Genomic DNA, 26,909 nt, shown 5'->3' on the forward strand with positions numbered 1-26,909 from the left:
TTAGGGCATGTAGGTTCCAATCTTGCCTTCTGCACCTCTGCTCAGATTCTCCCTCTGTCCAAGGGAGAAGATTAACCCTTTATCCTGCCTGGGGGCCCTTTCCCTCCAGGTGCTTAGAGATGGGGGGAGAGGTCCGCTCCAGCCCCTGCCCTCCCCCAGGCTCTTGCCATGGAGTTACATCCTCCCAGGCGTGGCTACTCCTGGGGGAGTTGGAGGTGCCCCTCCTGTCGAGCTGCACTCCTCCAGAGAAACAGGGCAGCCCCCTCTCCTTTCCCTTCCACATCCAACCTGCCTCCTCCAAGAGGGAGCCAGCCCTGCAGGGGGCTGGGGCTCCCTGCTCTCCCCCATAGTTGGTGAATCTCTGAACCCCAGGCAGTGGGGGAGCACATGGTTTCACAGAATCATAGACTATCAGGGTTGGAAGGGACCTCAGGAGCTCATCTAGTCCAAACCCCTGTTCAGAGCAGGACCAATCCCCCAAATCCCTAAATGGCCCCCTCAAGGACTGAACTCACAACCCTGGGTTTAGCAGGCCAATGCTCAAACCACTGAGCTCTCCCTCCGCCTCGGTTCCTAGCCGAGGGGATGCTGCAAGGCTGGTTGTGGGGTGGGCCCAAGAGGGGAAAGCACAAGGAGGGGTTCTCCTCTAGTGCCAGGGGTCTGCCTCAAGGCTGGTTCCTGTGTGGGTCAGGGGCCCCCTTTGCAGGTGAGAATCTTGTGCCTATCTGGGCCTGCCCGAAACTTCTTGTCTGGCCGAGCACAAGGCAGTTATTGGCAGGAGTGGGAATTATGGGGGGAGGAGGGGTGGTCAAGGAACGAATGGGGTGCAGCTTGTGTGGCTGCATCCATCGACTGGGGTATGCTACCCCCACCCTAAATGTCACTGAGCCAACTGCCCCCCTGCCATACTCTTTGTATATGGGGATCTCTCTAGGATGGGTCTGCATGCCTGGTTATGGGTCCTGGCAGCAAGGACCCTGGCCCTATCCTGTCCCCCAACACTTCCCTTGCCCTCAGGTGGGGGGGTCTGTCCTTCCGGGTATTCTGTCCATTCATCCCTCCGGTATGCAGGTTGGGAGGTCAGTCTGTCTGTCTGCCCCTTGCCGGACCAATCTCTTCCCTCTGTGCCTGGTAGCACACCGCATGCCTCTGTCTTTCTCCTCCTCCCGTCCCGCGCCTGTCTCTCTCCTTCCCACCCTCTCTGTCTGTCCCCCCCGCCTGTCTGTCTCCCCTTCCCCCCCCACACCAGACTGTCCTCCCCACCGCCCCCGCGCCTGGCTGTCGTCCCCCTCCCCCGCCTGTCTGTCAGTTCCCGCTCCTCCGTCCGCAGCAGCGCCGGCGGCGCTAGGACACTGCGGGGACGGGGAGGGGGGTCCTGTCAGCTGGGAGGGGAGGGAGCGGCCGGTGCGGAGGCTGGGGGGAAACGCGGGACGCCGGACCCGGAGGTAGGAGCCCCCCGCGCCCATCCCTGCCCCCACACGCTGCCCCATCCCCTGCGCTCCCCGCTCCCCCCTGCTCGACACAGCGCCCCCCCATCCCTACACAGCTGCCCCCTCCCCGCCCATCCCAGCGCCCCCCTCCTCTTATCCCCACAGCTCCCCCCTCCTCTTATCCCCACACAGCTCCCCGCTCCCGCCCGCCCATCCCAGCGCCCCTCTCCTCTTATCCTCACATAGCTCCCCCCTCCCCCATCCCAGCGCCCCCTCCCCTTATCCCCACACAGCTCCCCCCTCCCCCATCCCAGCGCCCCCTCCCCTTATCCCCACACAGCTCCCCCTCCCATCCCAGCGCCCCCTCCCCTTATCCCCACACAGCTCCCCCCTCCCCCATCCCAGTGCCCCCATCCTCTTATCCCCACACAGCTCCCCCCTCTCTGCTCCCCTCCCTCATCCCAGCAACCCTCCCCTTATCCCCACACAGCTCCCCCCTCCCCCATCCCAGCGCCCCCATCCTCTTATCCCCACACAGCTCCCCCCTCCCCCATCCCAGCGCCCCCATCCTCTTATCCCCACACAGCTCCCCCCTCTCTGCTCCCCCCGCCCATCCCAGCAACCCTCCCCTTATCCCCACACAGCTCCCCCCTCCCCCATCCCAGCGCCCCCTCCCCTTATCCCCACACAGCTCCCCCTCCCATCCCAGTGCCCCCATCCTCTTATCCCCACACAGCTCCCCCCTCTCTGCTCCCCCCGCCCATCCCAGCAACCCTCCCCTTATCCCCACACAGCTCCCCGCTCCCCCCTCCCCCCGCCCATCCCAGCTCCCCCTCCCCTTATCCCCACACAGCTCCCCCTCCCATCCCAGTGCCCCCATCCTCTTATCCCCACACAGCTCCCCCCCTCTGCTCCCCCCCACCCATTCCAGCACCCCCTCCCCTTATCCCCACACAGCTCGCCGCTCCCCCCACCAATCCCAGCGCCCCCTCCTCTTATCCCCACACAGCACCCCCACTCACCGTTCCCTCACCCATCCCACTGCTCCCATCCTCTTAACCGCACAGAGCACCTCCGCTCCCCCACCCATCCCAGTGCCCCATCCTCTTATCCTCACACAGCGCCCCCGCTCACCGCTCCCCTGCCCATCCCAGCACCCCCATCCTCCTCACCCCTCATAGCGTCCCTACTCCCCCGCCCATCCCAGCACCCCATACTCTTAACCCCACACAGCGCCCCACCCATCCCAGCTTCCACATCTTCACCCCTCCCAGCGCCCCCATTCCCCCCTCACTCCATACAGTGCCCCCGCCCATCCCAGCTCCCCCCATCTACTTCACCCCACACAGCGCCCCGGCCCATCCCAGACAGTGCCCCTGCTCCCCAGCCCCACACAGCACCCTGGCCCATCCTAACCAGTGCCCCCACTCCCCATCCCCCTCACAGCACATCCTACCCATCCCCCTGAACCCCACCCAGTGCTCCCATTCCCCACCCCGTCCTGCTCACCCCACACAGCACCCCTGCCCATCCCATCCATCCCCCTGCTCCCCATCCCCCTCACCCCACACAGTGCCCTCAACCCATTAATCCCACACAGCACCCCCAATCCCCACAGCCATCCCCCTCACCTCCTACAGCGCCCCCACCCATCCCAGCTATTCCTTTGCACCCAGCACCCATGATTTCCCCATCCCCCTCATCCTACACAGTGCCCCCTGCCCATCCTATCCATCCCCCTCACCCCACATAGCATCCTCACCCATCCCATTCATCCCCCTGGTCCCCCACCCATCCATCTCTCCTGTAGCCCTACCCAACACAGTGCCCCTCTCCACAGCTGTCCTTCCCAGTGTCCCCCAATGCACACACACACCCTTAAAAGGCACCAGGTTTCCACTTTTCAGGTGAAGGGCAGACCCCCAGTGTGTGGGGGATGTTGGTGCCTCTGGGTTGGGGGGATTTGCTCCCACAGGAGTAATGGAAAGATTTACGGGGGAGCTGCCCCCCATTTATCCCGGGTTTGCTTTCACTGAGGGGAGAGTACCCAGCCGGGCATCATCTGGGACTATTTATAAAAGAATGGGATAACTAGAGGGCAGGAGTTGGGGAGAGCTATGGGGCAGGAGGGGCTGAGGGTTGGGGGGCTGGAGCTTGGAGGGCTGGAAGAGGGCAGTGGGTCTCATTTCTCATCTTTTAAAAATTCTTTTATTAATATTTTAAAACTTCCCTGATCCCCACACAACGCAGCCCCCACCACAATGCCACTCCTTCCCCAATGTCCATATAACACAACCCCCCAACACAACGCCACCCTATCCCACAATGCCCACACAACACCCCCCTAACACAATGCAACCCCCTACCCCAGCATCCACACAACACTGCCCCTCCCCCAATGCCCACACAATACAGCCTTGATCCAACACTGCCCATGCCCCAATGTCCACACAACACAGCCCCCCACTCCAACACAACACAGCCCTCTCCTCCTATGCCTACACAACACAACCCCCATCGCAACACAGCCCCCCTTCACCGAATGCCCACACAACTCCACCCCCCAAAGCAATAACCTGCCCCAACACAACGCAGCCCTCCTCTCCCCCCACAGCACCCACACAATACAACCCGTCTGGCACCATGCTCAGCACACGCAGCACCCCGGGCACAATCCACAACACAACCCCCTTACCCAGCACCCAGCCACAGCTGGTTGGGAACCACAAGCAATGGGCAATTCCGACATTCTGGATTTTGTTTTTCTTTCCAAATCGGAACCAAAAAGCTGGAACCTTGGGCAAAACGAACGTCCCAAAACGGTGATTTAGGGCCTTGGCCCTGCTTGGGTTTGATTAAAAAGTTACGCCATTTTGATTTTCTCAATTTGGTCCATTTCATTTTGACTTGTCCAGCGTACTGAAATAGTAAATCCAATACGTTCTAGAGGAGATGAGCTATTTATATATATAATAATAATATTGGAATTAAGATTGTAAAATAGTATGTCTCCAGTATATCACCATGCCTCTATTACAATATTCAATATCTATATCTATTTTAATATGACAAATGTCCTAGCAGTGCTAATATTTTGATATTTATAGCTAGTAGATTTAGTATTTTCATAAAACAAAAAAGTCCAAAGGAAACGAACCAAAACAATAAAAATCAAAACTGGTCATTTTTTCCTTCATTGAACCGGTGCAGTCAAAACCGTTCGTTTTTTTCCCCATGAAAAATTTTGTCGTAATTGGCAAGTTCCCGCAAAACATTTCACATTCAAAGAATGGCTGTTATCAGCGGAGAACTCCAGCCAAAAAATTCCAACACATAACGCAATACACACAATACAACACAACCCCCTTACTCCGGGCCCGGCATGACCCCATATGCATAACATAACTCCTGCACTTGATGCTCAGTGAAACCCGATATACACAATACAACACAACCCCTTCACTGGATGCCTGGTGTGACCCAATATACACAACACAGCACAACACAACCCCCTCACCCAGTGCTTCCTGTGGCCTGATATACACACCACAGCCCCACTTGCACAGTGGACATCTCCCACCACAGCACACCCACAAAATGCAGCATAGCTCAGACCTGGCCCAGTGCTGTCCCCTCCCAGCACACTTCCCATACACCCCACTATCTCAACACAACACCCTTGGCCCATGGCACAGCACCACAACCCAACACCCCTACCACTGCAACCCCCCCACACACACCATCCCACCACTCCTGCATGGCCCACACTCACATAGCCCCCTCCAGCCTACTCTCTGTGGGGCAGAGGGCAGGCTAGATGGACAGGGCAGGGGATGGAATCCCTGGCGGATGGACTTTTAAACAGGGGGCCCTAGTGTCTCCCCCTGCCAATCCGAATTGCCCAGATCCAGGAGATGGGAGGGAGCTGATGGGATAATTATAGTGTGGAATATAATTAAGCAGGGAGGGGTGGGTCACAAGGGAGCTTATAAAAGAATGAAGGAAATAAACGTGTAACAGAAAAATGGGAACAGATGAGTATTAATGGAGGGGCAGGGCTCAGTGCATTGTCGGGGGGGGGGGGTAGGTTGTTCTGAGTAACACCAGGCCAGCTTTGCAGAACCAGAGATGCTTGAGGGGAAGGGAGGAAGCTGAAGGGGGGAACTTCACACATCTGTGTCCACTCCCCATCCCCTCCGCACCAGGGATCCAGGCCCTGGGACACCTGTCCAGCTCTGATCCACCTGCCAACACCCCTCCCCCTTTGTTCTGAGTGACCGGCAAATCCCTCAGGGATGCTGGGGCTGTGAGTGGGGGAAAGCTGGGGGGCGGGAGGGAGCAGTGGGGATTTTAGATGCAATTGGAGACTCAATATCCTGCCATTAGGCAAATCTGAATAGAAACATACACAGCCCCCTAGTTCTGCCAGGGACCCTCAGTCCTGACTCGCAACCCCCCGCCACCTGAGCCCTGGCCCCCTCAGTCTTCTGAACCACAGCTCCCCGTCATGCCAGTCCTGATCCCCCCTAGCCCCCAGCTCTGCCACTGCCCCTCAATCCCAACCCACAGGTCCTCATCATGCCAGCTATACCCCCTCCACTCCTAGCTCTGCCAGTGCCCCTCAGCCCCAATCTGCAGCCTACCCGCCATCTCAGCCCTGGCCCCCCTCCACCTCCAGCTCTGCCGGTGCCCTTCAGTGCACCCCAGGCAGAGCAGACAGACAAACATACCCAGGTGGTAGCCAGAGCATTAAGCTGATGCAATTGCTCAAAGGAGTAATTCGGTGGTGAATTTATAATCCAAATAATTAATTATAATAGGCAGGAGGTGTTTAGTGGTTAGAGCAGGAGGGCTGGGAGCCAGGACTCCTGGGTTCTATCCCAGCTCCGGGTTGGGCCTGGAGCGCAGTGGCGGGTGAGGGGAAGCCTGAGGGAAAGAAGGGAGACGTGGGGCCTAGGCACTGAGAAACTGGGCAGTGAAGAGAGGAGGGGAAGGGGGGGGCATATCTAAAGAGACTTCATTGTCCTGGGGCCCAAAGCTGGTTGAATTCCACCCCCTCTAGCTGGAAGATGGGCCAGATGCCGGCTGCAGGGGGGAGCGAAGGCCTAGGAGAGGGGATGGTTGCGGTCGGCAGGGTTCCCCTGACACTGCAGCCACACTGGAGCCCCCCAGGCAGTGGAGCCCTCCAGGCCATGGATCTCGAGGTACTGGGGCAGGGGAGCACCCTGGTGAATGCGCAGCGTCCCTCATACACGGGTTACCATTCTGTTAAATGGCTGCCAGTGTCCCCCGTTCCCGTTCACCCCCCTCCGCATGTCCCTGAAAGGCCCCTTTGAGGGCAGCAGCCTCGGGGTGACGCAGCCCAAATAGCATCCGCCCCCACTACCCTGTGGGGGCGGGGAACCAATTCATGGCCAGGCAAGGGCATCTGCTTGCCTAAGATCACTTGGACCAGGGGACCAGCTGCAGAGTCACTGGGGCAGCGTCGGGGCCTGACTCAGCACGTCCTGGTACCAGTAATAAGGATCCCCCAATATTCATAGAGCTCTGCTGGTGCCCCTCAATCCTGACCCACACCCCCTACTATCCCAGCACTGGGCTCCCTTGCCCCTCCCCCACTGTGCCGGTACTCCTGATCCACAGCCAGCCCCCCCTCCCCCCGCCCCTTATCTCCCTGTGGGCATGAGGCACCGATTTGTGGTTTCCACTCTGAACTGGCAGGGGAAAGAGCAAACGACCAGTTGGTTGGGTTCTGGGCCAGGCTGTGTGAAGCAGGAAGCCCAGGGCTGGGAGTGGGGGGGCCTAGGGCTGGGCTAGCAGGGGTATGTGGGCTGGGAGTGAGCGGCACTGGCAGGGCTGTGGGGGAGCCCAGAGCTGGGATAGCAGGGGGCTGTGGATCGGGATTGCGGGCCACTGGCAGAGTGGGGGGCGGGGGTGGCGTGGTTAGGCCTAGCTGCATGGCCAGGAAGCTGCTCACCGGTATGGGGGTGGGGAGTCGGCAGGTCACACTCGGGGCCTGGCTCTTTCCTGAGGATGTTGGGGGGGTGGGGGGGGTGGCTCAGGCTCCTGGTTGCGCCATCACTTCCTGCACAGCAGGAAGCGAGTCAGAGCGTCCGCGCCACCCAGCGCGTCTGGACCCTGAGGTACCGACCCCCCAGGTACCGAGCCCTTCGCCTGGCTTGGAGGGGGCTGGAGAATCATGGGGGGGGGTACCATGGGGCTGATGTGGGCGGCTCCCAGGCTGATGGGGGTGCAGGTCGTTGGGGAGTCCCTCACGCTGGAGCAATGAAGCAGGTCTGGGGGGCAGGTGAGGGGGGCCAGCTTAGGCTGACCGGGGATCTTGTGGTGGGCTGGGGCCCAGCCGGTGGGAGGAAACAGTCAAGGGCAGCATGGCGGGGGGGGGGGGGTGCGTCTCCAACCATCCTTCCTGGGGGGGGCCCAGAGAGGGGGTGTTATCCCAGGGCAAAATAAGTGCGACAGGCAGCTCAGACAACAGGTCCCAGAAGAGCTCTGGCCGAGTCCCTGTGTCCATGGCCATGCGGCTGCGGCCATGTGTCTGTCCCCCTCCCTGCCCCCATCTCCTCAGTCTAAGCAGATGCATTTTGTGTTTCCTGCCATTGTAGCTTCCTGAGACCTGAAATCACACCCTGAAACTGAGCACCTTCAGCCCCCTGCCTGAGTGTGGGGTCCCCTGACCCCCCATGTCCCTTCCCCCCACATCCAAAACAGAGGGGGGGTGATGGGAGCATCTCCCACTTGCACAGACACCCCAGCCCCAGGCCCACCACTGTCCCCAAGCCTCCCCATCCCCCCAGACAGAGGGAGTGAACGTCGGTGTGCAGGAAAGGGTCCCAGCAAACTGAAGCTCCACACCTTCCTAATTCCCCCTCTGCTGATACAATAGGATGCAGGATTCTCTTTCACTTCCTGTCCTAAATCCTTGGGAACTGTCAATGTGCAGCTGTTAAACAAGGCCCCATACACAGCTGACTCTCATCACCCCACAAGGGAGCTCTGTACAGAGAGCCCCTGTGCCCCACCCCAGAGGTGGCTGCATCTCAGCACTGGGCAAGGGATCCCCCTTCCCCCTGAACAAATACTGATTTCTTGCTCTCTGTTTCTCCAGGTCCCTGTGACACCCCTGGTCTGAGACATCCGTTCCGTCATCCCCCGGTCCGGAGAGCTGGGTGAGTTGATCTTTCCCACGTGTGGGGATGGGGGTCAGACACATCACCCATGTGTGTGTGGGGCGGAGGGCACTGTGCTATGGGGGATTATGGGAGCCCGAAGGGGGCTGGTTCAGCGACCAGCCCCACATTTGGTCCCCAATAGACACCAAGCAACCCCACCTCCCCCTCCCCCAGGCATTCAGCTCCCATTAACCCTTTCCCTGCCAACCCCCCCCCAATAGAGACCCAGGAATTCCACCCCACTCTCTGGAAAAAAAACATTGGTTTGTCCCAAGTCCGACCTCCAAACTGGTGGGGAGAGTAAATGGGGTGTGTGTGTCCAGGGTGAGGTGGGGCTTGGTGGTTGCCCCAGCACAGTGATGGGGCACGATGGAGCTGCTAGGTGGGGGGAGGAGGGGCTGCATCAGGCGGGTCCTTTGTTAACACTCCAGCAAGCAACTAGGTTAACAAGTATCAGAGAGGTAGCCATGTTAGTCTGTATCCACAAAAACAATGCGGAGTCTGGTGGCACCTTAAAGACTAACAGGTTTATTTTTTAGCCACAAACGCTTATGCCTAAATAAACCTGTTAGTCTTTAAGGTGCCACCAGACTCCTCGTTTTTTTAGGTTAACAAGCTCGTCTGCACCAGAGACTAGGAGATGGGGCCTTTCCCTCTAGGGGGCACTGGCTCTGATCCAGCCCCAGGGTAGGGGATGGGCCTGCTCAGGGGGCAGGGAATGGGGACACGAGGCCTTTCCCCTCTAGGGGACACTAGCTCTGATCTAGCCCCAGGTTCATAGTGAACATTGTTCCTGTTTGTGAGATGAGGTTGCTGGGTCTTAGGCCAGTCATCCCTAGTAGAATAGGACACCTCCCACACTGGGCCTGGACCCTGGCTAGCAGAAAGGCCTCGGGAGTGGGGCTGAACAGGCTCTGGGGACCATGTTTTCCTCTCTGCCCGCATGACACGGGGACCATACATGGTGCGGGGCTGTGTGTTTGGAAGGGAGCCCTGGGGGGGCAGGGGTGAAGAGGAAGAGGGTATTGGGGAATGGGAGAAGGGGAGAAGGATGGGGAGAAGGATAGCTCAGTGGTTTGAACATTGACCTGCTAAACCCAGGGTTGTGAGTTCAATCCTTGAGGGCCATTTAGGGATCTGGGGCAAAAATTGGGGATTGGTCCTGCTTTGAGCAGGGGGTTGGACTAGAGGACCTCCTGAGGTCCCTTCCAACCCTGCTATTCTATGATGAGGGGTAGTGGGCCTCTCCCTGCTGTCTTCCCTGATTTGAGGACCGCACAAGGGGTGTATAGGAGCTGGGGCCTCTGAGCCAGCACCTGCCCCCGCCATGAGCATCACTTCAGACACCCACTTCCCCCATGCGTCCTCACCTCACAGATGTGGCTCTAGCATATTAGAGAGGGGGAGGGGGAGATCAGTGGCTCATCTGACACTTACAGGGCCAACCACAAATGGGGAAGTCCGGGCCACTCATGCACCTCCCCCCCCAAGAACGTCTGGGCGCTTCAGTTCCAATATAGATTATGTCACCATCAAAATGAGCTTGATGGGTCTTAACCTTGGCATTGTCTGGGCTGCAGGTTGGCAGTGAGGGGCACCAACAGAGCTTGGGAGGGGAGATACCAGAGCTCTGCGGGTCGTGAATGAGGGACACCAACAGAACCGTTGCAGAAGCTGATCTGCTGCCCCCCTTCTCTGTCTCTCCCTTCTGTTCTTGCCGCTCCCTGAACCTCTCCCCAGCCTGGTTTGTCACTGGCCAAGCAGTCAGCTCCCCGCCCCCAGAGTCCTGGGGAACCAGGGACCAAGGAGGGACTGGGAATGGCGGATCCAGGACAGGGGCTGTTCTGCAGATGTTTGGAACCCCAGTAGTTGTGGGGAGTCGGTGTGGGAGGGACAGGTTTGGGGGAGTCAGTTCCAGGTTGGCAGGGCCACAACTAGCTGGGGGGGCAAGTTCAGTTCTGGGGTGCAGGGTGATTATTTGTCCTTTTGACCTTCCCCCTGCCCCCGGCTGGTCTCCTTCACCTCCCTCCCCCACCCCCCACGGTCTGACCTTTCCCTGACAGATTCCACTCTGCAAGGCTCAGCAACTTCAGAGAAAGCAGAAATGTGACTGGGGGGGCACTGGGTGGGTGCAGGGAGTCAGGGGATGGTGCAGGGGGCAGGTGTGTGTAGGGGTGTGTCACTTCAGCTGGGGTCAGGGCAGCAACTCTGTTTCTGCCCCTGGGGGGGCATTGCCTCCAGGCTGGGCGCCTCAGCCCTTTGTCCCCAGTGTCCCCCCCACCCCCTGCAGGAGGAAGCTGCTACAAAAACAGGTACTTGTGCAAGTTCCTGTTTTTTGGCTCTTTCTGTTGGCAGCTCCATGTGAGGGCCCTGTTGGTCCTGTCTCTCTCCCAAACCGAGCCAGCCAAACCCTAGTTCTGGGCGCAAATTTGGGCCAGTGCCCCCTGCTATCAGGCCAGTATCTGGGTGGTTTTGCCTCAGCCATTATGTGTCACAGAGTGTACCTGTGTCAGGCAGCTGCTTGTCCCTGATCCCCCCATTCAGCGCCGAGACATTCTCACACACACACACAGCTGCCCTGTCTGAGCGAGGGCAGGAAGCTGCAGCTAGAGGGGAGCATACGGGGAGATTTCCTGCACAGAGCCCTGACCACAGAGCCCTGTCCCGTCTGCAGCTGCTGCTAATGTCCCCACCCACCGGTCACATCAGCATCCCAGAATGCACCTGCCTCCCCATCGTTCATGTCAACCTCTCATAATACACCTTCCCACCCATAATGGTCACATCAAACTCCTAGAATGCACCTGCCCTCTCTTTCCCAGACCACCCTGGGTATGCAGCAATAGCCCTGTGTCCCCCCCACACTCCCCTGTGATAGGGCAAAGCTGCCTGACATCAGGGCTCCATCGGGCCCAGTCTACTGTCGGGGGCATACCCAGAGGTCAGAGGGGAGAGGGCACAAAAGGGATTCCCACTGAGTGAGGATGACAGATCAGTGTCCCAGAACAGGACCCAGTTAGTAGAGAGAAAACGTGACCTAAACATTATTGAACCAGCCCAGGAAAGTGCCTACATGTTAGAGAGGGAAGCACAGGGATTTCAGAGTGAAAATGTACTCTGGGTACTAGGTAGATAAACAGCCCAGAAAAGTACCCCAGTATTAGAAGGAGAGTATCCTGGTATCAGAGAGGGAATGGCTCAGTACTTGACAGAGAAATTTGCTGTAGAAATACCCTCTCCTCAAGCCCCTGCCCCCGTCATCTCCATGGCAAGCAGCCCAGGTTGGCACCTGGTGTGTTTCAGTGCTGGCCCCATCACATCAGGGGAAGGGTGTCCAACCAGTCGTCAGAAATGCTCCTGGTGTTTTCGGGCAGCTGGGGAGATGGGACCCAGCATAAGCTGCCTCAGTGCTGGGGGGACAGAGTCCAGCATTGCAGCCTGGGCCTCTCCCCATCTCCCCCATCTCAGATCTCCCCTCAACTCCTTTCGCAGGAAGGCGGCTCCCCACCCCATATCAGGATCTGGGATTGAGCAGGCTGCTTCACCAGGAGCTGAGAGCAGAGCGCTCTGCTCAGAACCCGGGCTGCACCAGGACCAGCCCTTAACCCCAGCATGGCACGCCGGCCGGCCACACCCCATGGCTGGATTTGACGCCTTCCAGCACAGCAGCGCCTCCACAGCAGCTCCCCATGACGCTCTTGTCCAATGAGACGGTGGGCCACGCCCACTGATGGCCAGTGGCCATAAAGGAGAAAGCTGACTGGCAAAGGGTAGAGCACGTAGTTGTCCTTCCCAGCCAATTGGATTGCTTCCTTGACTCTCGCTCCCCCAAGCCTGTGTGCATGTGATTGGCAGCTGCGCCTCTCCGTCCGCCAGGCCGTCTCATTCCTGTTTTCCGGGGGGGGAGGGGGGGCATGTTGGTGAGGGGGAGGGCCATGCAGTCAGATGACCTCTTCGTCCGCAAGATCAGGCGCCACTCCACCCGGCCCCATCTGGCCTCCATCTCCTTTGACGCCAAGGGGATCCCGGCCCCCCTCCTGCGCCCCCCCCGGAGTGAGGTGACCCAGCGGCTCCCCAGAGGGCATGGCACCGCCCCTGGCCTGGCCTTAAGGCCTGCCAGCCACATCATGCACCGCAGCAACAGTGACGTGACCCTTGGGGAGGGGGTGCCTGGGGACGGGGCACCTCCCTCCTCGTCACTGGTGGGGGCTGGGGATTGCGGGCTGCACCGGGACTATGGCAGCCTGAGCTCCATCGAGAAAGGCCCAGGGCCTCCCCGCACCCGTGCCCACAGCCATGAGGAGCCACGGGCAGGCAGCCCAGCCGCTCGGCGCTTCTGGGACCCCCTGGTGCTGCTGGGGCTTGTGGGAGACGAGGTGTGGGAGGGGGGCAGCCAGGGGGCTGGGGCTGCCATGTCAGAGCAGGACAGGGGGGAGGAGCCCCCCAAGTTCCCCCCACAGGTCTGGGTGCGCCAGCTGGCCCACTATGACGTGCAAAGCATCCTCTTTGATCCAGGTGAGGCGGCCTGGTGCCAGGGCAGTGCCGGGCGCCGGGTGCGTAACATCACCACAGGGGCCTCAGCCGCCTCGACAGGGCCTGCCCCCACCCCTGTCCCTGAAGAGCCTGACCCAGGTGATGGCAAGGATGGGCCTCTGGTGCTCAGTTGCCCCCACTTCCGCAATGAGATTGGGGGCGAGGAGGAGAGGGGGCTGGGCCGGCGCCAGGAAGCAGGAGGGGGCGCCGGGCAGCTGCCCAATGCGGCCGTGTCTGTGCTGGAGGAGCCACGGGAAAGTTACCCCACCAGAGGCAGCCGGGCCACCCACTGCATTGAGTATGCCGACCTGGGCGCCAGCTACTACCGCAAATACTTCTATGGCAAGGGTGAGCCAGGGCAGGGGAGTAGGACACAGGGGGCAGAGTGCATGGGGGGGGTACAGGGTATGGGGAAGAAGGAGCAAGGGGCACAGGACATAGGGAGCATGGAGGTGGGGCAAGGGGCCAGCTGCTCTGAGTGCTGCTATGCAAGGGTGAGCTGGCAGCAGGAGAATGGCCCTGGCGGGGGCAAAAGCTGGGGGCGGGTGGCAGGAGGCTGGCACTCAGGAAGAGGGAGGTGCAAGTGAGGGTCCGTGGGGCTGGCATGCAGGGGGGGTCAGGGAATGTGTGAGAGGGTTGGGGGCAGTCCTGGCGATACCCGTCTCTAACAAACCCCCGTCCCCTGGCACAGAGCACCAGAACTTCTTTGGGGTGGACGAGCGCCTGGGAGCGGTGGCCGTGTCGCTGCGGCGCGAAGAGAAGGAGAAGGAGGGTGCCAGCCCGCAGTACAGCTACCGCCTCATCCTGCGCACCAGCGAGGTGGGCGCCACCAGGGAGCCTGGGGAGAGCTTGCAGCACAGGGGCACTCCCAGGGGGAGCAGGACACTGTGGGTAGGACACCGCCCTGGAGAGGGGGGGTGCTGTGGGGGGAGTCCTAGTCAGGAGGCAATGCAGGGGTACAAAAATTCCCTGGCCTTCTCCCCACCCGCCACGGCTTCTCCTCCCCACAGCTGCGGACCCTGCGTGGCTCAGTGCTGGAGGAGGCACTGCCCTCCACCGCCCGTCCCCCCACTGCCCGCGGGCTGTCCCCCAAGAAGCTGCTGGAGCATGTGTTGCCCGACCTGAACCTGCAGGGGCTGCGCCTGGCATCCAACTCACCCAAGGTGCCCGAGACACTGCTCAAGCTGGATGAGCAGGGGGTGAGTATGTGAGTGACGGAGTGCCACAGGGATTCTGCCATGGGCCTGCCCACTATGGGGGGTACAGCGGTGGGGGTGGTGAGGGACCTGGGGGCAAGAAGGAAGCCAGGCTCTGTGGGAGGGGAAGTTCAGGAAGAGTATGATCAGGGTGGTTTGGGAATGGGGGGTCCTGAAGTGTTGTTTTGGGGGAGTTGGATCAAGGTCTTCTGTTGGGGGCTTGGGTCGAGGGGCTTGAGCACTTTGAGGGGGTCAGCCCAGGGGGCCCCATCAGGGGTCACTGTGTTGAGAGGTCTGGGCAGTTTGTGCGGTTGGATCAATGATCCTATCAGGGATGCTACATTGGTGGTGAGATTGGGGTATTTTGAAGGGTTGAGATAGGGGTCCCATCAGGGGTTGCTGTGTTGGGGAGGTTGGGGTATTTTGGGGAGTTGAGTTAGAGGACCCATTGGAGGTTGCTGTGTTGGGGGGTTGAATTGGGGCAGTTTAAGGGGTTGAGATAGGGGTCCCATCAGGAGTTGCTGTGTTGGGGGGGTCAGGGTATTTTTGGGGGTTGGGGTCTCACTGGGGTTGCTGTGTTCGGGGGTCAGGGTATTTTGGGGGATTGAGTTAGGGGTCCCATTGAGGGTTGCTGTGTTGGGGAGTTGAATTGGGGCAGTTTGAGGGGTTGAGATAGGGGTCCCATCGGGGGTTGCTGTGTTGGGGGGTTGGGGTATTTTGGGGGATTGAGTTAGGGATCCCATAAGGAGTTGCTGTGTTGTGAGGTTGGGGTATTTTGGGGGGTTGAGTCAGGGGTCCCATTGGGGGTTGCTGTGTTGGGTGGTTGAACTGGGGCAGTTTGGGGGTGTTCCCAGTTTGGTCCCATGTTCCCCTCCCCATACCCCTCCCCAGGTGAGTTTCCAGCGCAAGGTGGGAGTTCTGTACTGCCGGGCGGGGCAGGGCTCTGAGGAGGAGATGTACAACAACGAGGGGGCCGGCCCCCACTTCCAGGAGTTCCTGGAGCTGCTGGGCCAGCACGTCCAGCTGCGTGGCTTCACCAAGTACCGTGCCCAGCTTGACACCAAGAGTGAGTGTGGGGAGGGGGCACTGGGGGTGGTAACTGTAAACAGATACATGTAAAGCCCCAAAGAAGGCTGGCCATGCTCCCAGCATTGGGGACTCTGTCCCAGGAAGCAACGACTCTGAAAAAGACTGGGGCGGGGGGGTTGGGGGGATAACCTGCTGAACAGGAGCTCCCAGTGCCACGCTGCAGCCAAAGGACTATCATGATCCTTGGACGGATAAAAAGGGGAATCAAGCGGAATGGAGAGGTTCTGTTACCCCTGTATCTAGCAGCGCTGTGCCCACAGCTGGAGAACTGTGTCCAGTGTGGGGGCCTGCACATCAGCATCACAAACAATGTGGATAAATTGGAGAGGGGTCAGAGAAGAGCCTCACGAATGTTTGAGGGGTTGGAAAACCTGCCTTACAGTGAGAGACTCCAGGACCTCAATCTCCTCAGCTTATCAAAGAGAAGCTGAACAAGTGACTTGGTCACCATCCCTAAACACCTACACAGGGAGCAGAGCTGGGGTAAGGGAGGCTCTTCAGTCCAGCTGACAAAGGTCAAACACAACCCTGTGGCTGGAAGTTGAAGCTAGACCCATTTGGACTGGAACTAAGGTACAGTCTGTTAACGGTGGGAATCAGTAACTGCTGTTACAGCTTCTCCAGGGCTGTGGTGGATTCTCCACCCTTGGACATTTTCCAGTCTCCACAGCTGTTTTTCTAACCAGTCCACTCTAGTTCAACCAGGAATTGTTTGGGGGTGGTCTAGTGGCCAGAGGTCAGATTAGAAGAGCACAATTGTCCCCTCAAGCTTTAAACTCTGTGGAAGGGAGGGTGAAACCCAGAAAAGGGAGCATTCTAGGGGGAGGAGCAAGGAAATATTGGGTGGCCAGACCTTGGGGGAGGGGGAACCGGGGTGGGGTTGGGCTACTGGAAAAGGGGCCAGGAGGACTGAGGGCTGCAAGGGGGCTGGACTGCATTGGCAGCTGCCCCCTGCCATTTGGCACCAGTAGACACATTGGGGAGCTGTCATAGCAGGCTGCCCTCTGCCAGCCCCCAGCGCACCCCATGAGGTGGGGAGCCTGGTTTTAAAGAGTCCCTCCCTCACCCCAGGGCAGGGGGACACATTGGCAGCAGGGGGTGGGGAGGCTCTGAAGGAGGGGACTGTATTCTCCCCTCGACCCAGTCAAGGGCTTTCCCAGCTACGCTCTGCTGAGCCCCGTCTTTCCCTGCCCCAGTAACGCCCCCACTCCCCATCCCACTGACATCTCCCATCCTGTGTCTCCCCCAGCTGACTCCACGGGCACCCACTCGCTGTACACCACGTACCAGGACTATGAGATCATGTTCCACGTCTCCACCATGCTTCCCTACACACCCAACAACCGCCAGCAGGTGAGGCGGGGCAGGGCACTGGGATGGGGCTAGCACAGAGGATGGGGTGCTGGGGTTCACCAGGGGTCCAGAGGGAAGGATTTCTGGGAAGGAGGAATCCAGAGGGTGCAGGAAGAGAATCTGGGGGGCACCAGAGCATGGTGGAGAGTCCAGGCAGCTCAGGAAAGGGGGGCAAGGGTGGCTGACCTGGAAACAGGGAGGGTTCCCATCCTGCTTTCCATCCCCATCCCATGCCCAGCTCAGATCCTGCCCTTCCCCATCGCCGCAGTAACACCATCTCTCTGGTTGTAGTTGCTACGGAAGCGTCACATTGGCAACGACATTGTCACAATCATCTTCCAGGAGCCAGGTGCACAGCCCTTCACACCCCGCACCATCCGCTCACACTTCCAGCACGTCTTCATCATAGTGCGCGCGCATGAACCCTGCACCGAGCGCACCACCTACAGGTGAGGGATGAGCACTCTGCCAGCAGGGGAGAGGGGCCGTGCACTGAGTGTGCCACCTGCAGGGGAGGAGTGGAGCATGCGCCAAGCACACCACCTACAGGAGATGGGGGAGGGCGTGCCCAGAGCGCTGCCTACAGGTGGGGGGAGTGTGCGCTGAGTGTGCCACCTTCAGATCAGGGGAGAGTGTGCACTTAACACACCACATACAGGAGAGGGATGAGCACACTGCCATCGGGGAAGGGAGAAGCGTGTGCTGAGCGGGCCACCTACAGGAGGTGTGGGGAGCAAGTGCTGAGTCTGTTGCCTACAGGGGAAGGGAGTAGTGTGCTCTGAATATGCCACCTACAGTGGAGAGGGGAAGCATGTGATGAGTGTGCCAACTATGGGGTGGTGCATATGCCAAGGTCTTTCCCGCCTTGCCTGCCTCCTTGCCATGCCATCATCCCTGTCGCTGGCTGAGCCCATGGCTGCCCCCAGCTGCCCCATGCCCTGACTCCCATCTCTCCCCTCAGTGTGGCAGTGAGCCGCACCAAAGACATCCCACTCTTTGGACCGCCCATCCCAGCTGGCCACCGCTTCCCCCGTACACCCGCCTTCCGGGACTTCTTGCTGGCCAAGGCCATCAATGCAGAGAATGCAGCTGAGCGGTCAGGCAAATTCCACGCCATGGCTACCCGCACGCGCCAGGAGTACCTGCAGGACCTAGCGCGCAGCCATGCTACCACCACCAGCCTGGAGGCCTCCTCCTCCCGCCTGCCCCTGCTCTCCCTGGGCGCCAAGAGGAAGGAGCGGGCCAAGGGGGCCAAGGCCTGCGAGCTGCAGAGTGCAGGGGCCCTGGTGTGGAGCGTGCGGGCACAGGACGGAGACCGGGCTGCCCCCGAGCTGCCCTCCCTGCTGGGCATCTCTGCTGAGTTTCTGGTGCTCATTGAGGCCAAGGGCAAGCGAGTCATCTTCAACTGCTCCTGCCGTGATGTGCTGGCCTGGACCTACTCGGACTGCGGCTTGGACCTCTACTACGGCTCCGGGGACTACATCTCCGTGCGGCTCCCTGACGGCCAAGGGGATGAGGTCAAGGACATTGTGCATCGGCTGCAGGTAGGGCCTGGGCCACTGGCAGGTGGGGGTACTGCAGGAGAGCTCCCGGCTACTCCAGCCCTGGCCTCTGCCATAGGGGGTGCTGCAGGGAGTGGGGCAGGAGCACTGCGAGGGGTGTTGTACAGGAGGCAAAGCCAGCCCTGCCCAATGCTCTCTCTCCCCCCAGCTGGTGACGCGGGGCTGCGAGACGCGGGAGCTCACTCTGCTGCGGAACGGGCTGGGCCAACTGGGTTTCCAGGTGGACAGCGAGGGCTTCGTCACCGATGTCGAGCGCTTCACCTTTGCGGAGAAGGCCGGCCTGCAGCCTGGCGCCCGGCTGGTGCGTGTGTGCGAGCGGGCGCTGCCCAGCCTCAGCCGCGCCCAGACTACCGAGCTGCTGCGCACCGCCAAGAAAGTCACCATCACCATGGTGCCTCCTGACGAGAATGGCAAGCCTCGCAGGTGAGCACAGCGCCAGCTGGGGGTGCTGGGGGGGAGCTATGAGGTGCTGTGGGTGGCATGGGTTCCCAGGGGTGTTGAGAGGGGAGGGTGCCCAGGAAGGGGTGCCGTGGGGCAGGAGCTCCCAGCAGGGTCACTCAGGGTTAGAATCATAGAATCATAGAATATCAGGGTTGGAAGGGACCCCAGAAGGTCATCTAGTCCAACCCCCTGCTCGAAGCAGGACCAATTCCCAGTTAAATCATCCCAGCCAGGGCTTTGTCAAGCCTGACCTTAAAAACCTCTAAGGAAGGAGATTCTACCACCTCCCTAGGTAACGCATTCCAGTGTTTCACCACCCTCTTAGTGAAAAAGTTTGTCCTAATATCCAATCTAAACCTCCCCCACTGCAACTTGAGACCATTACTCCTCGTTCTGTCATCTGCTACCATTGAGAACAGTCTAGAGCCATCCTCTTTGGAACCCCCTTTCAGGTAGTTGAAAGCAGCTATCAAATCCCCCCTCATTCTTCTCTTCTGCAGGCTAAACAATCCCAGCTCCCTCAGCCTCTCCTCATAACTCATGTGTTCCAGACCCCTAATCATTTTTGTCGCCCTTCGCTGGACTCTCTCCAATTTATCCACATCCTTCTTGAAGTGTGGGGCCCAAAACTGGACACAGTACTCCAGATGAGGCCTCACCAATGTCGAATAGAGGGGAACGATCACGTCCCTCGATCTGCTCGCTATGCCCCTACTTATACATCCCAAAATGCCATTGGCCTTCTTGGCAACAAGGGCACACTGCTGACTCATATCCAGCTTCTCGTCCACTGTCACCCCTAGGTCCTTTTCCGCAGAACTGCTGCCTAGCCATTCGGTCCCTAGTCTGTAGCTGTGCATTGGGTTCTTCTGTCCTAAGTGCAGGACCCTGCACTTATCCTTATTGAACCTCATCAGATTTCTTTTGGCCCAATCCTCCAATTTGTCTAGGTCCCTCTGTATCCTATCCCTGCCCTCCAGCGTATCTACCACTCCTCCCAGTTTAGTATCATCCGCAAATTTGCTGAGAGTGCAATCCACACCATCCTCCAGATCATTTATGAAGATATTGAACAAAACTGGCCCCAGGACCGACCCTTGGGGCACTCCACTTGATACCGGCTGCCAACTAGACATGGAGCCATTGATCACAACCCGTTGAGCCCGACAATCTAGCCAGCTTTCTACCCACCTTATAGTGCATTCATCCAGCCCATACTTCCTTAACTTGCTGACAAGAATACTGTGGGAGACCGTGTCAAAAGCTTTGCTAAAGTCAAGAAACAATACATCCACTGCTTTCCCTTCATCCACAGAACCAGTAATCTCATCATAAAAGGCGATTAGATTAGTCAGGCATGACCTTCCCTTGGTGAATCCATGCTGGCTGTTCCTGATCACTTTCCTCTCATGCAAGTGCTTCAGGATTGATTCTTTGAGGACCTGGGTTATGGGTTACTGGCAGGGATGCTCAGGCATATGGGTTGGGGGTCCCCAGCAGGGGGCACTAGCAGGAGGGGGCAGGAGCTTCCAGGAGAAGCTGCTGTGGGACACAGGGTGGGAGTGTTGGTGGGGAGCTGTGGGGAAGGATGCCGAAGCATTGGCTGCAAGAGTACCCAGCAGGGGGAATGGCGGAGTGGGGGTGCTATGGGGCAGGAATCCTTGGGGAGGGACACTGTTGGGGGACAGTGAGGGTAGGTGGCATATGCAGGGAGCTGTGTGGGGCAGGGTAGAAGGTGCGATAGGGTAGAATGGGGGGCAGTGGCGAACACTGTGGGACAAGGAGGAGGGCTCTGTTGGGGGTGCTGTGTGGCAGGATGGAGGGATCAGTGTGGACTGAATGGGGTGGGGTGAATGCTGCTGTGGGGCAGGGTGGGGGGGGACTCAGTGGGATGGGAGTCAGGGGACTCTGGGACCCTGCCCCATCATCTCTCTCTTACAGGAGTTTCTCGGAGCTCTATGTGAAGTCCCTGCAGGAGAAGCGACGCAGTGATTCCCCGGCAAGGGAGCCCCCACAGCCGGCTGGGGACCCGGGGCCCGAGGGGGAGCTGAGACCAGCCACGCTGCAGCTGCTGCGCTCGCTTTCCCTGCAGGATGGACCCCCCCATAGCCTGGCTGAGGAGCGCACCGAGTTCCTACGCAGCCACAGTGAGGGCACTGCCCCTCCCAACCTGCCGTGAGTGCCCCCACCTCCTGGGACCCCGCCTCCATCCCACCCTGTCCCCCCCCCACTCTGAGTGCCCCCACCTCCTGGGACCCCGCCTCCATCCCACAGTGTCCCCCCCCACTCTGAGTCCCCCACCTCCTGGGACCCCGCCTCCATCCCACCCTGCCCCCCCGCACTGTGAGTGACTCCCACCTCCATCCCATCCTGACACCCTTCCCCACCATACGTGCCCCTCTCCATCCCCCCCCGGCCACCCTCCATTCTCCCCCCCAGCTCCCCAACCTGCCATGAGTACCCCTTGCCTCCTCAGACCCCTGCCTCCACCCCACCCCCATCAGCCTCCAACCTACTGTGAGTGCTTCCCCAGCCTCCTAGGAGTCCTGCCTCCCCCCCAGATCCAAATCCCACCCAACAGACTGGCTGACACCCACCTCCTAGGCTCCCCACATCAGCTGTTATCCCCCTCGGCATTCCCGCCCCCTTTTTCTCAGCTGTGTTTGCCACAGGCTAATGTTCCTCTGCCTCTGCAGGTCCCAGAGCAGGGAGATCCCCATGTTATCTGACCCCACACCTGACCTCATCCTGGCAGCCACACCCAAGGGGCCCCCTGAGCGGGACACGGTGAGTGTGTGTGTGTGTGTCCCGGCTGCCCCCTACAGGATGCAGTCAGGCCCCTCGGTTACGTGTGTGCTGTTGCTCTGGAGGTTTCACGTGCACTGTCATTCTTGGCATTCCATGATGTGCACTGTTATTTGCAGCTATTTATTTGTGAAATAAATCTGTTAACCTGTTTAACAGCCCCTGTGTCCCACCCCAGAGATTACTGCATCTCAGTACTGGGTGAGGGTTCCCTGTATAAACAGCCTCCGCATCCCACCCCAGAGGTGGCTGAAACTCCAGGTGATGGACCCCTGGCTTATAGAACCCCAGTCATCAATCACTGTGTTCTCTTGTCCCAGGACCATCCAGGAGACCCTACATCATTGGAGCAGGCTCCCACAGATCATGGGGTCATGGGTAGCCAGGCCCCGCCCCCTAGCGAGACAGCTCCACCCACCTCGGACATGAGTGACACCGAGAAATTCCTACCCCGTACGCTCTCGCTGCGAAACTCCATCACCAAGAGTAAGACAAACACACACATGCACCCCCAGTTTGATCCTGTCCCATTAGCATCAGGGGAACTTTCCCTTTTCCAGGCGCAGGGTCCAGCTCCAAGTGCCAGCTGGGTGCTTTGTGCTGGGATTTTTCTCCAATTAAAAAAAAGAAGAAGTGGGGGATGGGAAGGAAAAATGGAACTAAAGTATGGGGCTGGGGCCCCAAAGTGGGTTTTCACACATCAGGATTCGACCCCTATTTGTTTCCTTTGAGATTTCTTTGTCGAGAACCTATGCCTGTAACAAAATCTCAAATCCATTGACCAAAGGGGGCTTGCGGGGGGGGGAATCTCAAGTCAATAGATTTTCCCCAACTCTAATTAACTCTGAGGATGGACGTTAATGAATAGCTGCGACTGAGCTGTGAGGCTAGAACCCGCTGGAGGATAACAACAACCTTCTAGTACTTTAGCCCAAGCTGGGGGGCCTGGTTCTGGGTCTGAAGGGCCTTGCTTTGGACAGCTGCTGGGCTCCTTGCCCTCATTCATGCCATTCTTTCTCCTGCCCCACCTTCTCCAGTTCTGTCGGAAGCCGGTGAGTCCCTGGAGGAGGAGTGGGACTCCATCTCCAACCTGGCTACCACCTGCAACAGCATCCTAGAGGCGCTCTCGAAGGAAGGTGAGCAACAGATTTCCATGCTGCATCATGGGTGGGAGTGCCCAGCTTGCATAAGCACAGAGAGGGGCTGGAGTCTGAGAGTTCCTGGTGGAGGACTTGGTTGTGGTCTGTAGCAAATCCCTAGGCAAAGAGCTTTGTTAATGGGGGGCTAAAGCTGGGAAATCCCTAGGCAAAGAACCTGGTTAAAGTTTTCTGGGGCCAGGAGTCACAGCAAATCCCCAGTCTGAGGAGGAGAATCTCACTCTGTCTCCCCTCTTTTCTGCAGCAGGGCAACATGTGCTGGAGAACAGAGAGCCCCCCGGTGGGAGTGGCCAGAGGAACCCAGGCCAGCAGCCCCCCGAGGATGAGTAAGAAGCTACACAGAGGGGTGGGAGGAATGATGGGGGAAGGTTTTCATCCACTAGCCCCCTTTTCACTGTATCCTCCCTGCTCTCATCCTCCCCCTTACATATTCCATGATGATAACACAGTCAGAGCAGGCAAAAACAGCAACAAACCATCTCTGGCTCAGCTCGCATCCCAGCTTTGTGGGACTTGTTTATCACGAAGCAACCAGGGTCATCTGGTGGCTGAACAGTGAACTCCAAGTGGGTGTGCCACAACACTCCTCCAGTGGGAGGCTGACACATTCACTGGCTCTGCACCTTTGGAGAGCTCTCTGACAATCCTGGGGAGGAGAGGATACTGAGCGGGCTGGGCTCTTGGGAGACGAGGGATCTTTGCTCCCCCTGCCCCATCTGATCTCAGCCTGACTGATGCATATTGTCATCCTATGAATCTCTCCATCCCTCCATCCCCACACTCCTCTGTCTCTCACTCTTTCTTTCCCTCGCCCAGAGGCCATCAGTCCCGGTCGCTGTCGGAGAAGGTCTCTCACTTGGAGTCCATGCTAAAGAAGCTGCAGGAGGACTTGCAGCAGGTATGTTCGGGGTGCACAAGGGAAGGAGAAAGTGGGTTAGGGGAGGAGTGCAGAGGGAGTGGGGGCAAAGGTGAGGAAAAGAGGGAGGGGAGCGGAGGGCGGTGGAGGCTGCAGGAAGGAGGGCAGGGGGCAAGGCACTGCAGAGGAGTTACAGGGCAGGTGTGGTGCAGGCGTTAGAAGGAGGTGCCATGAGAGGGCCAGATGGGGGCAGGGGCTGTGGGGTGGGAGGGTCAATGGCGAGTGAGTGGGAGGGACTGGGTTGGTAGTGGGGGGTGCTGCCCCTCCCCACTGACCCTGCCCCCCTGTTCTTCCAGGAGCAGGCAGCCAAGGCAGCACTACAGGCCGAGGTGCAGAGTCTGCGGCAGAACAACCAGCGGCTGCAGCAGGAGCAGGAGAGTGCAGCTGCCCGGCTCAGCCAAGTCACCCGTCTGCTGTGCGGCTCCCCTGGCCAGTCCCTCTAGGGGCCTTGGGCCGCCTCCACCCTCACTTGCCCAGTCATCCCCCCACTGCCCTTGTCTCCCCATTGACCCCACTTCCACTCCTCCCCTCTCTGGTCCCCAGGGGGCGCTGTGGTTACCTCCAGGAGGGACCACAATCTGAACTGCACTCTGGGGGGCCCACTTTGCGACTGGCCATGCACAGGGGATTCGGGCTACCAATCCCCCAAAACTGCCTGGGGGGGAAGGGAGCCCCCCCTGGAACATGGCTTCTCATCTCTCAAGACTTTTACCGCTGGGGAGCCCAGCACAAACTCACCAGCCCAAAGGCTACTGCCAGGAGCAGGCTCTGATATCGGGGTACAGGCAACACCCCCAGTTCCAGCTGGCTAAGCTCATACACAAATCTCAACTCTTTGGTAAATCTGACTGTAATGGGCAGGAGGTTGTAACCTTGTCATCTGTGGGGTGGGCACAGGAGGGAGGGCTGGTGTTGCTGAGCAGGAGTGAGAAGGAGGGACTTAATGGCGCGTTTGACCTTGACCCCCTCGGAAAAAATCAACTTGCAATACCCCCCAATCCTGCTGCATCAATCCAGGCCTCAGGAAAACCCTGGCATGAGAGAGAGATGATTCTCCTCTCCCACTCATACAAATGCTCACATACACACACGTGACTGCACACATTCATGCACATTTGCACACACACATGACTGCACACACACACACACACACACACACACACATTTGCTCACCCAGATGCACTCCTCACACCAGCTCAGAGTGCTCCCAGTCCCACACACGCCCTCACACTGATGCACGCCTGTGCAGACTTGCTCCCACTCGTGCTTGGGCAGACTATGCTCACACTGATGCATGCTCACACTCACGTGCTCTCACTCAAGCGCCCGTGCACTGACACATGCTCCCATGCAAACACACACTGTAACACCTTCACTCCGGCTGCCAGATCCCCCAGACTCCTAAGGGTCCAGAGCCCCACCCCCCTCCAGCTCTGACCCAGCCAGCGCGGGAACCTCTTGGCCTGAAGAGGGTGCCACCCTGCCTGGTAACTGTGAAGATACTGCAAGCTGTGAGTTAATGCCCCCTCTCCCCCAACCCACCCCAACCCATGCCAGCTTCCCACATAGCAGAAAGGAGGTATGGGGACATTCAGAGGTGAAAGTAAGCTGGTACGCCCCGGTATGGCATACCGGTAAGAGCCGGTGCGCCGTACCAGGACCAGCTTTCCGAGAGGGCAATTGAAAGCCCTGGGGTAGCGGCGGCAGGGCAGGTAGCCGCTGCTACCCCCGGAGCCCTTTAAATCCCCACCTGAGCCCTGCTGCCCGAGCCCTGGGGTACGGGTGGGGGGGCTCTGGCAGGGATTTAGAGAGCCCCGGAGCTCCAGCCACTTCTACTGCCCTGGCCCTTTAAATCTCCCCCAGAGCCCCGCTGCCGAGCCCTGCGGTAGTGGCGGTGGGGCTCCAGCGGGCATTTAAAAGGCCAGGGCGGTAGCAGCGGCTGGAGCCCCAGGGCCCTTTAAATCCCTGATGGAGCCCGGCCACCGCTACCCCAGGGCTCGGGCAGCAGGGCTCAGGTGGGGATTTAAAGGGCTCGGGGCTCTGGCAGCTACTACCACAGCGGAACCCCAGGCCCTTTAAAGCTCTGCCAGAGCCCAGAGCCCCGGGGTAGCGGTGGCAGCCGGGAGCCCCCAGGGCTCCTCAGTGATTTAAAGGGCCCGGGGCTCCGCTGCGGCAACTGGAGCCCTGGGCCCTTTAAATCCTCCCCGAGCCCCGGGGCTCCCAGCCACCTCTGCAGCTGGTAGCTCGGGGGTGATTTAAAGGGCCCTGCGTTCCCAGCCACCACTATTGCAGCTGGAGCCCTGGCCCTTTAATTTCAAGGGCCCAGGGATTTAAGGCCCTTCCTCTTCTGGTTGAGGCCACGCCCCCTGCTCAGGACTCCGTTGTTGTACGGGTAAGTCCTCTAACTTACTTTCACCCCTGGGGACATTGCTTCTGGTCATTTGCTTTCCCCTCCCCCAGCAGTGCCCCTCCCTCTGCACAAGCCCATCCCCTACTACCTTCCCCCCACGCTCCATCAAGACATAGCCTCCATACTGTACTGGGGGGAGGGAGGTGGTACAGGGCCCAGCCCCCCATTTGGTGCTAGGGGATATTTCTGGAGAGTGTCCCTTATTTCTGGAGGGGGGTCCCCTGTGACATGGGGGGTTGTCATGTCTCCTTTCGAGTTGTAAATATTTTAGTACCAAGCAGAACTCAAGTCCTTGTTTCAGGTTTATTTGTTTGTTAGTTTTTTACACTGAAAATGGCCAATCTTAGAGGCAGAGAATCTGTGTCTGACGTGAATGTACAAACCCAAGTGTGTCTGTCCCGCGGCCCCTCTGTGCAATAAAGAGCCAATATGCAGCTCCCAGGGTCCGACACCATCCTGCCTACTGTGTTAGCTCACTTGGCCCTGGCCACATATGAATGCTGGTTCCGGGGGGCTGGGAATGGGACTGTCACGGAGTGGAGGGAGTGGGGGAGTCCGGGCCCTACACCCCTCTTCCTGGGATTCACTGTGACTCTCAGCCAGCCAGTAAAACAGAAGGCTTATTGGACAATAGGAACGCAGTCTAAAACAGAGCTTGTGGGTACAACCAGGACCCCTCAGTCGAGTCCTTCTGGGGGGCAGGGAGCTTAGACCCCAGCCTTGGGGTTCCCTGCGTTCGACCACCCAGCCCAAAAACTGAAACCCAAACATACACACACCCCCAGCTCCTCCTCCAGCCTTTGTCCAGTTTCCTGGGCAAAGGTGTC

At 59.2% G+C, this 26,909-nt stretch overlaps 1 protein-coding gene across 5 annotated transcripts; it reads left to right on the forward strand.

Moving 5' to 3' along the window:
* The first annotated feature begins 1,375 nt into the window (after positions 1 to 1,375).
* On the forward strand, positions 1,376 to 26,536 carry SIPA1 (signal-induced proliferation-associated 1). Of its 5 annotated transcripts, none has more exons than XM_048857800.2 (17): positions 1,376 to 1,445; positions 8,557 to 8,617; positions 12,113 to 13,501; positions 13,845 to 13,972; positions 14,164 to 14,352; positions 15,241 to 15,415; positions 16,688 to 16,791; positions 17,083 to 17,240; positions 17,753 to 18,335; positions 18,502 to 18,776; positions 20,736 to 20,969; positions 21,491 to 21,581; positions 21,920 to 22,085; positions 22,637 to 22,735; positions 23,001 to 23,082; positions 23,573 to 23,654; positions 23,969 to 26,536. In XM_048857800.2, exons 3-17 carry the CDS (start codon positions 12,535 to 12,537, stop codon positions 24,113 to 24,115), a joined length of 3,480 nt encoding a protein of 1,159 aa, XP_048713757.1. In that variant the 5' UTR covers positions 1,376 to 1,445; positions 8,557 to 8,617; positions 12,113 to 12,534; the 3' UTR covers positions 24,116 to 26,536. The 5 variants fall into 5 exon arrangements, with proteins under 5 accessions (XP_048713757.1, XP_074986555.1, XP_074986556.1 ...); XM_075130454.1 differs by having other exon boundaries at positions 23,004 to 23,082; XM_075130453.1 differs by lacking the exon at positions 1,376 to 1,445 and adding an exon at positions 6,530 to 6,634.
* The last annotated feature ends 373 nt before the right edge of the window (positions 26,537 to 26,909 follow it).

This window comes from Caretta caretta, chromosome 7, assembly GCF_965140235.1.
Source record: "Caretta caretta isolate rCarCar2 chromosome 7, rCarCar1.hap1, whole genome shotgun sequence".
Taxonomy (NCBI): Eukaryota; Metazoa; Chordata; order Testudines; family Cheloniidae; genus Caretta; species Caretta caretta.

Excerpts from the sequence above, each read along its gene's own strand:
- SIPA1 (XM_048857800.2), top strand. The coding sequence starts at position 12,535 with ATGTTGGTGAGGGGGAGGGCCATGCAGTCAGATGACCTCTTCGTCCGC. Across the intron at positions 14,353-15,240 it reads TCAAGCTGGATGAGCAGGGG|GTGAGTTTCCAGCGCAAGGT; the intron begins GTGAGTATGTGA and ends ACCCCTCCCCAG. Across the intron at positions 20,970-21,490 it reads ACTGCCCCTCCCAACCTGCC|GTCCCAGAGCAGGGAGATCC; the intron begins GTGAGTGCCCCC and ends CTGCCTCTGCAG.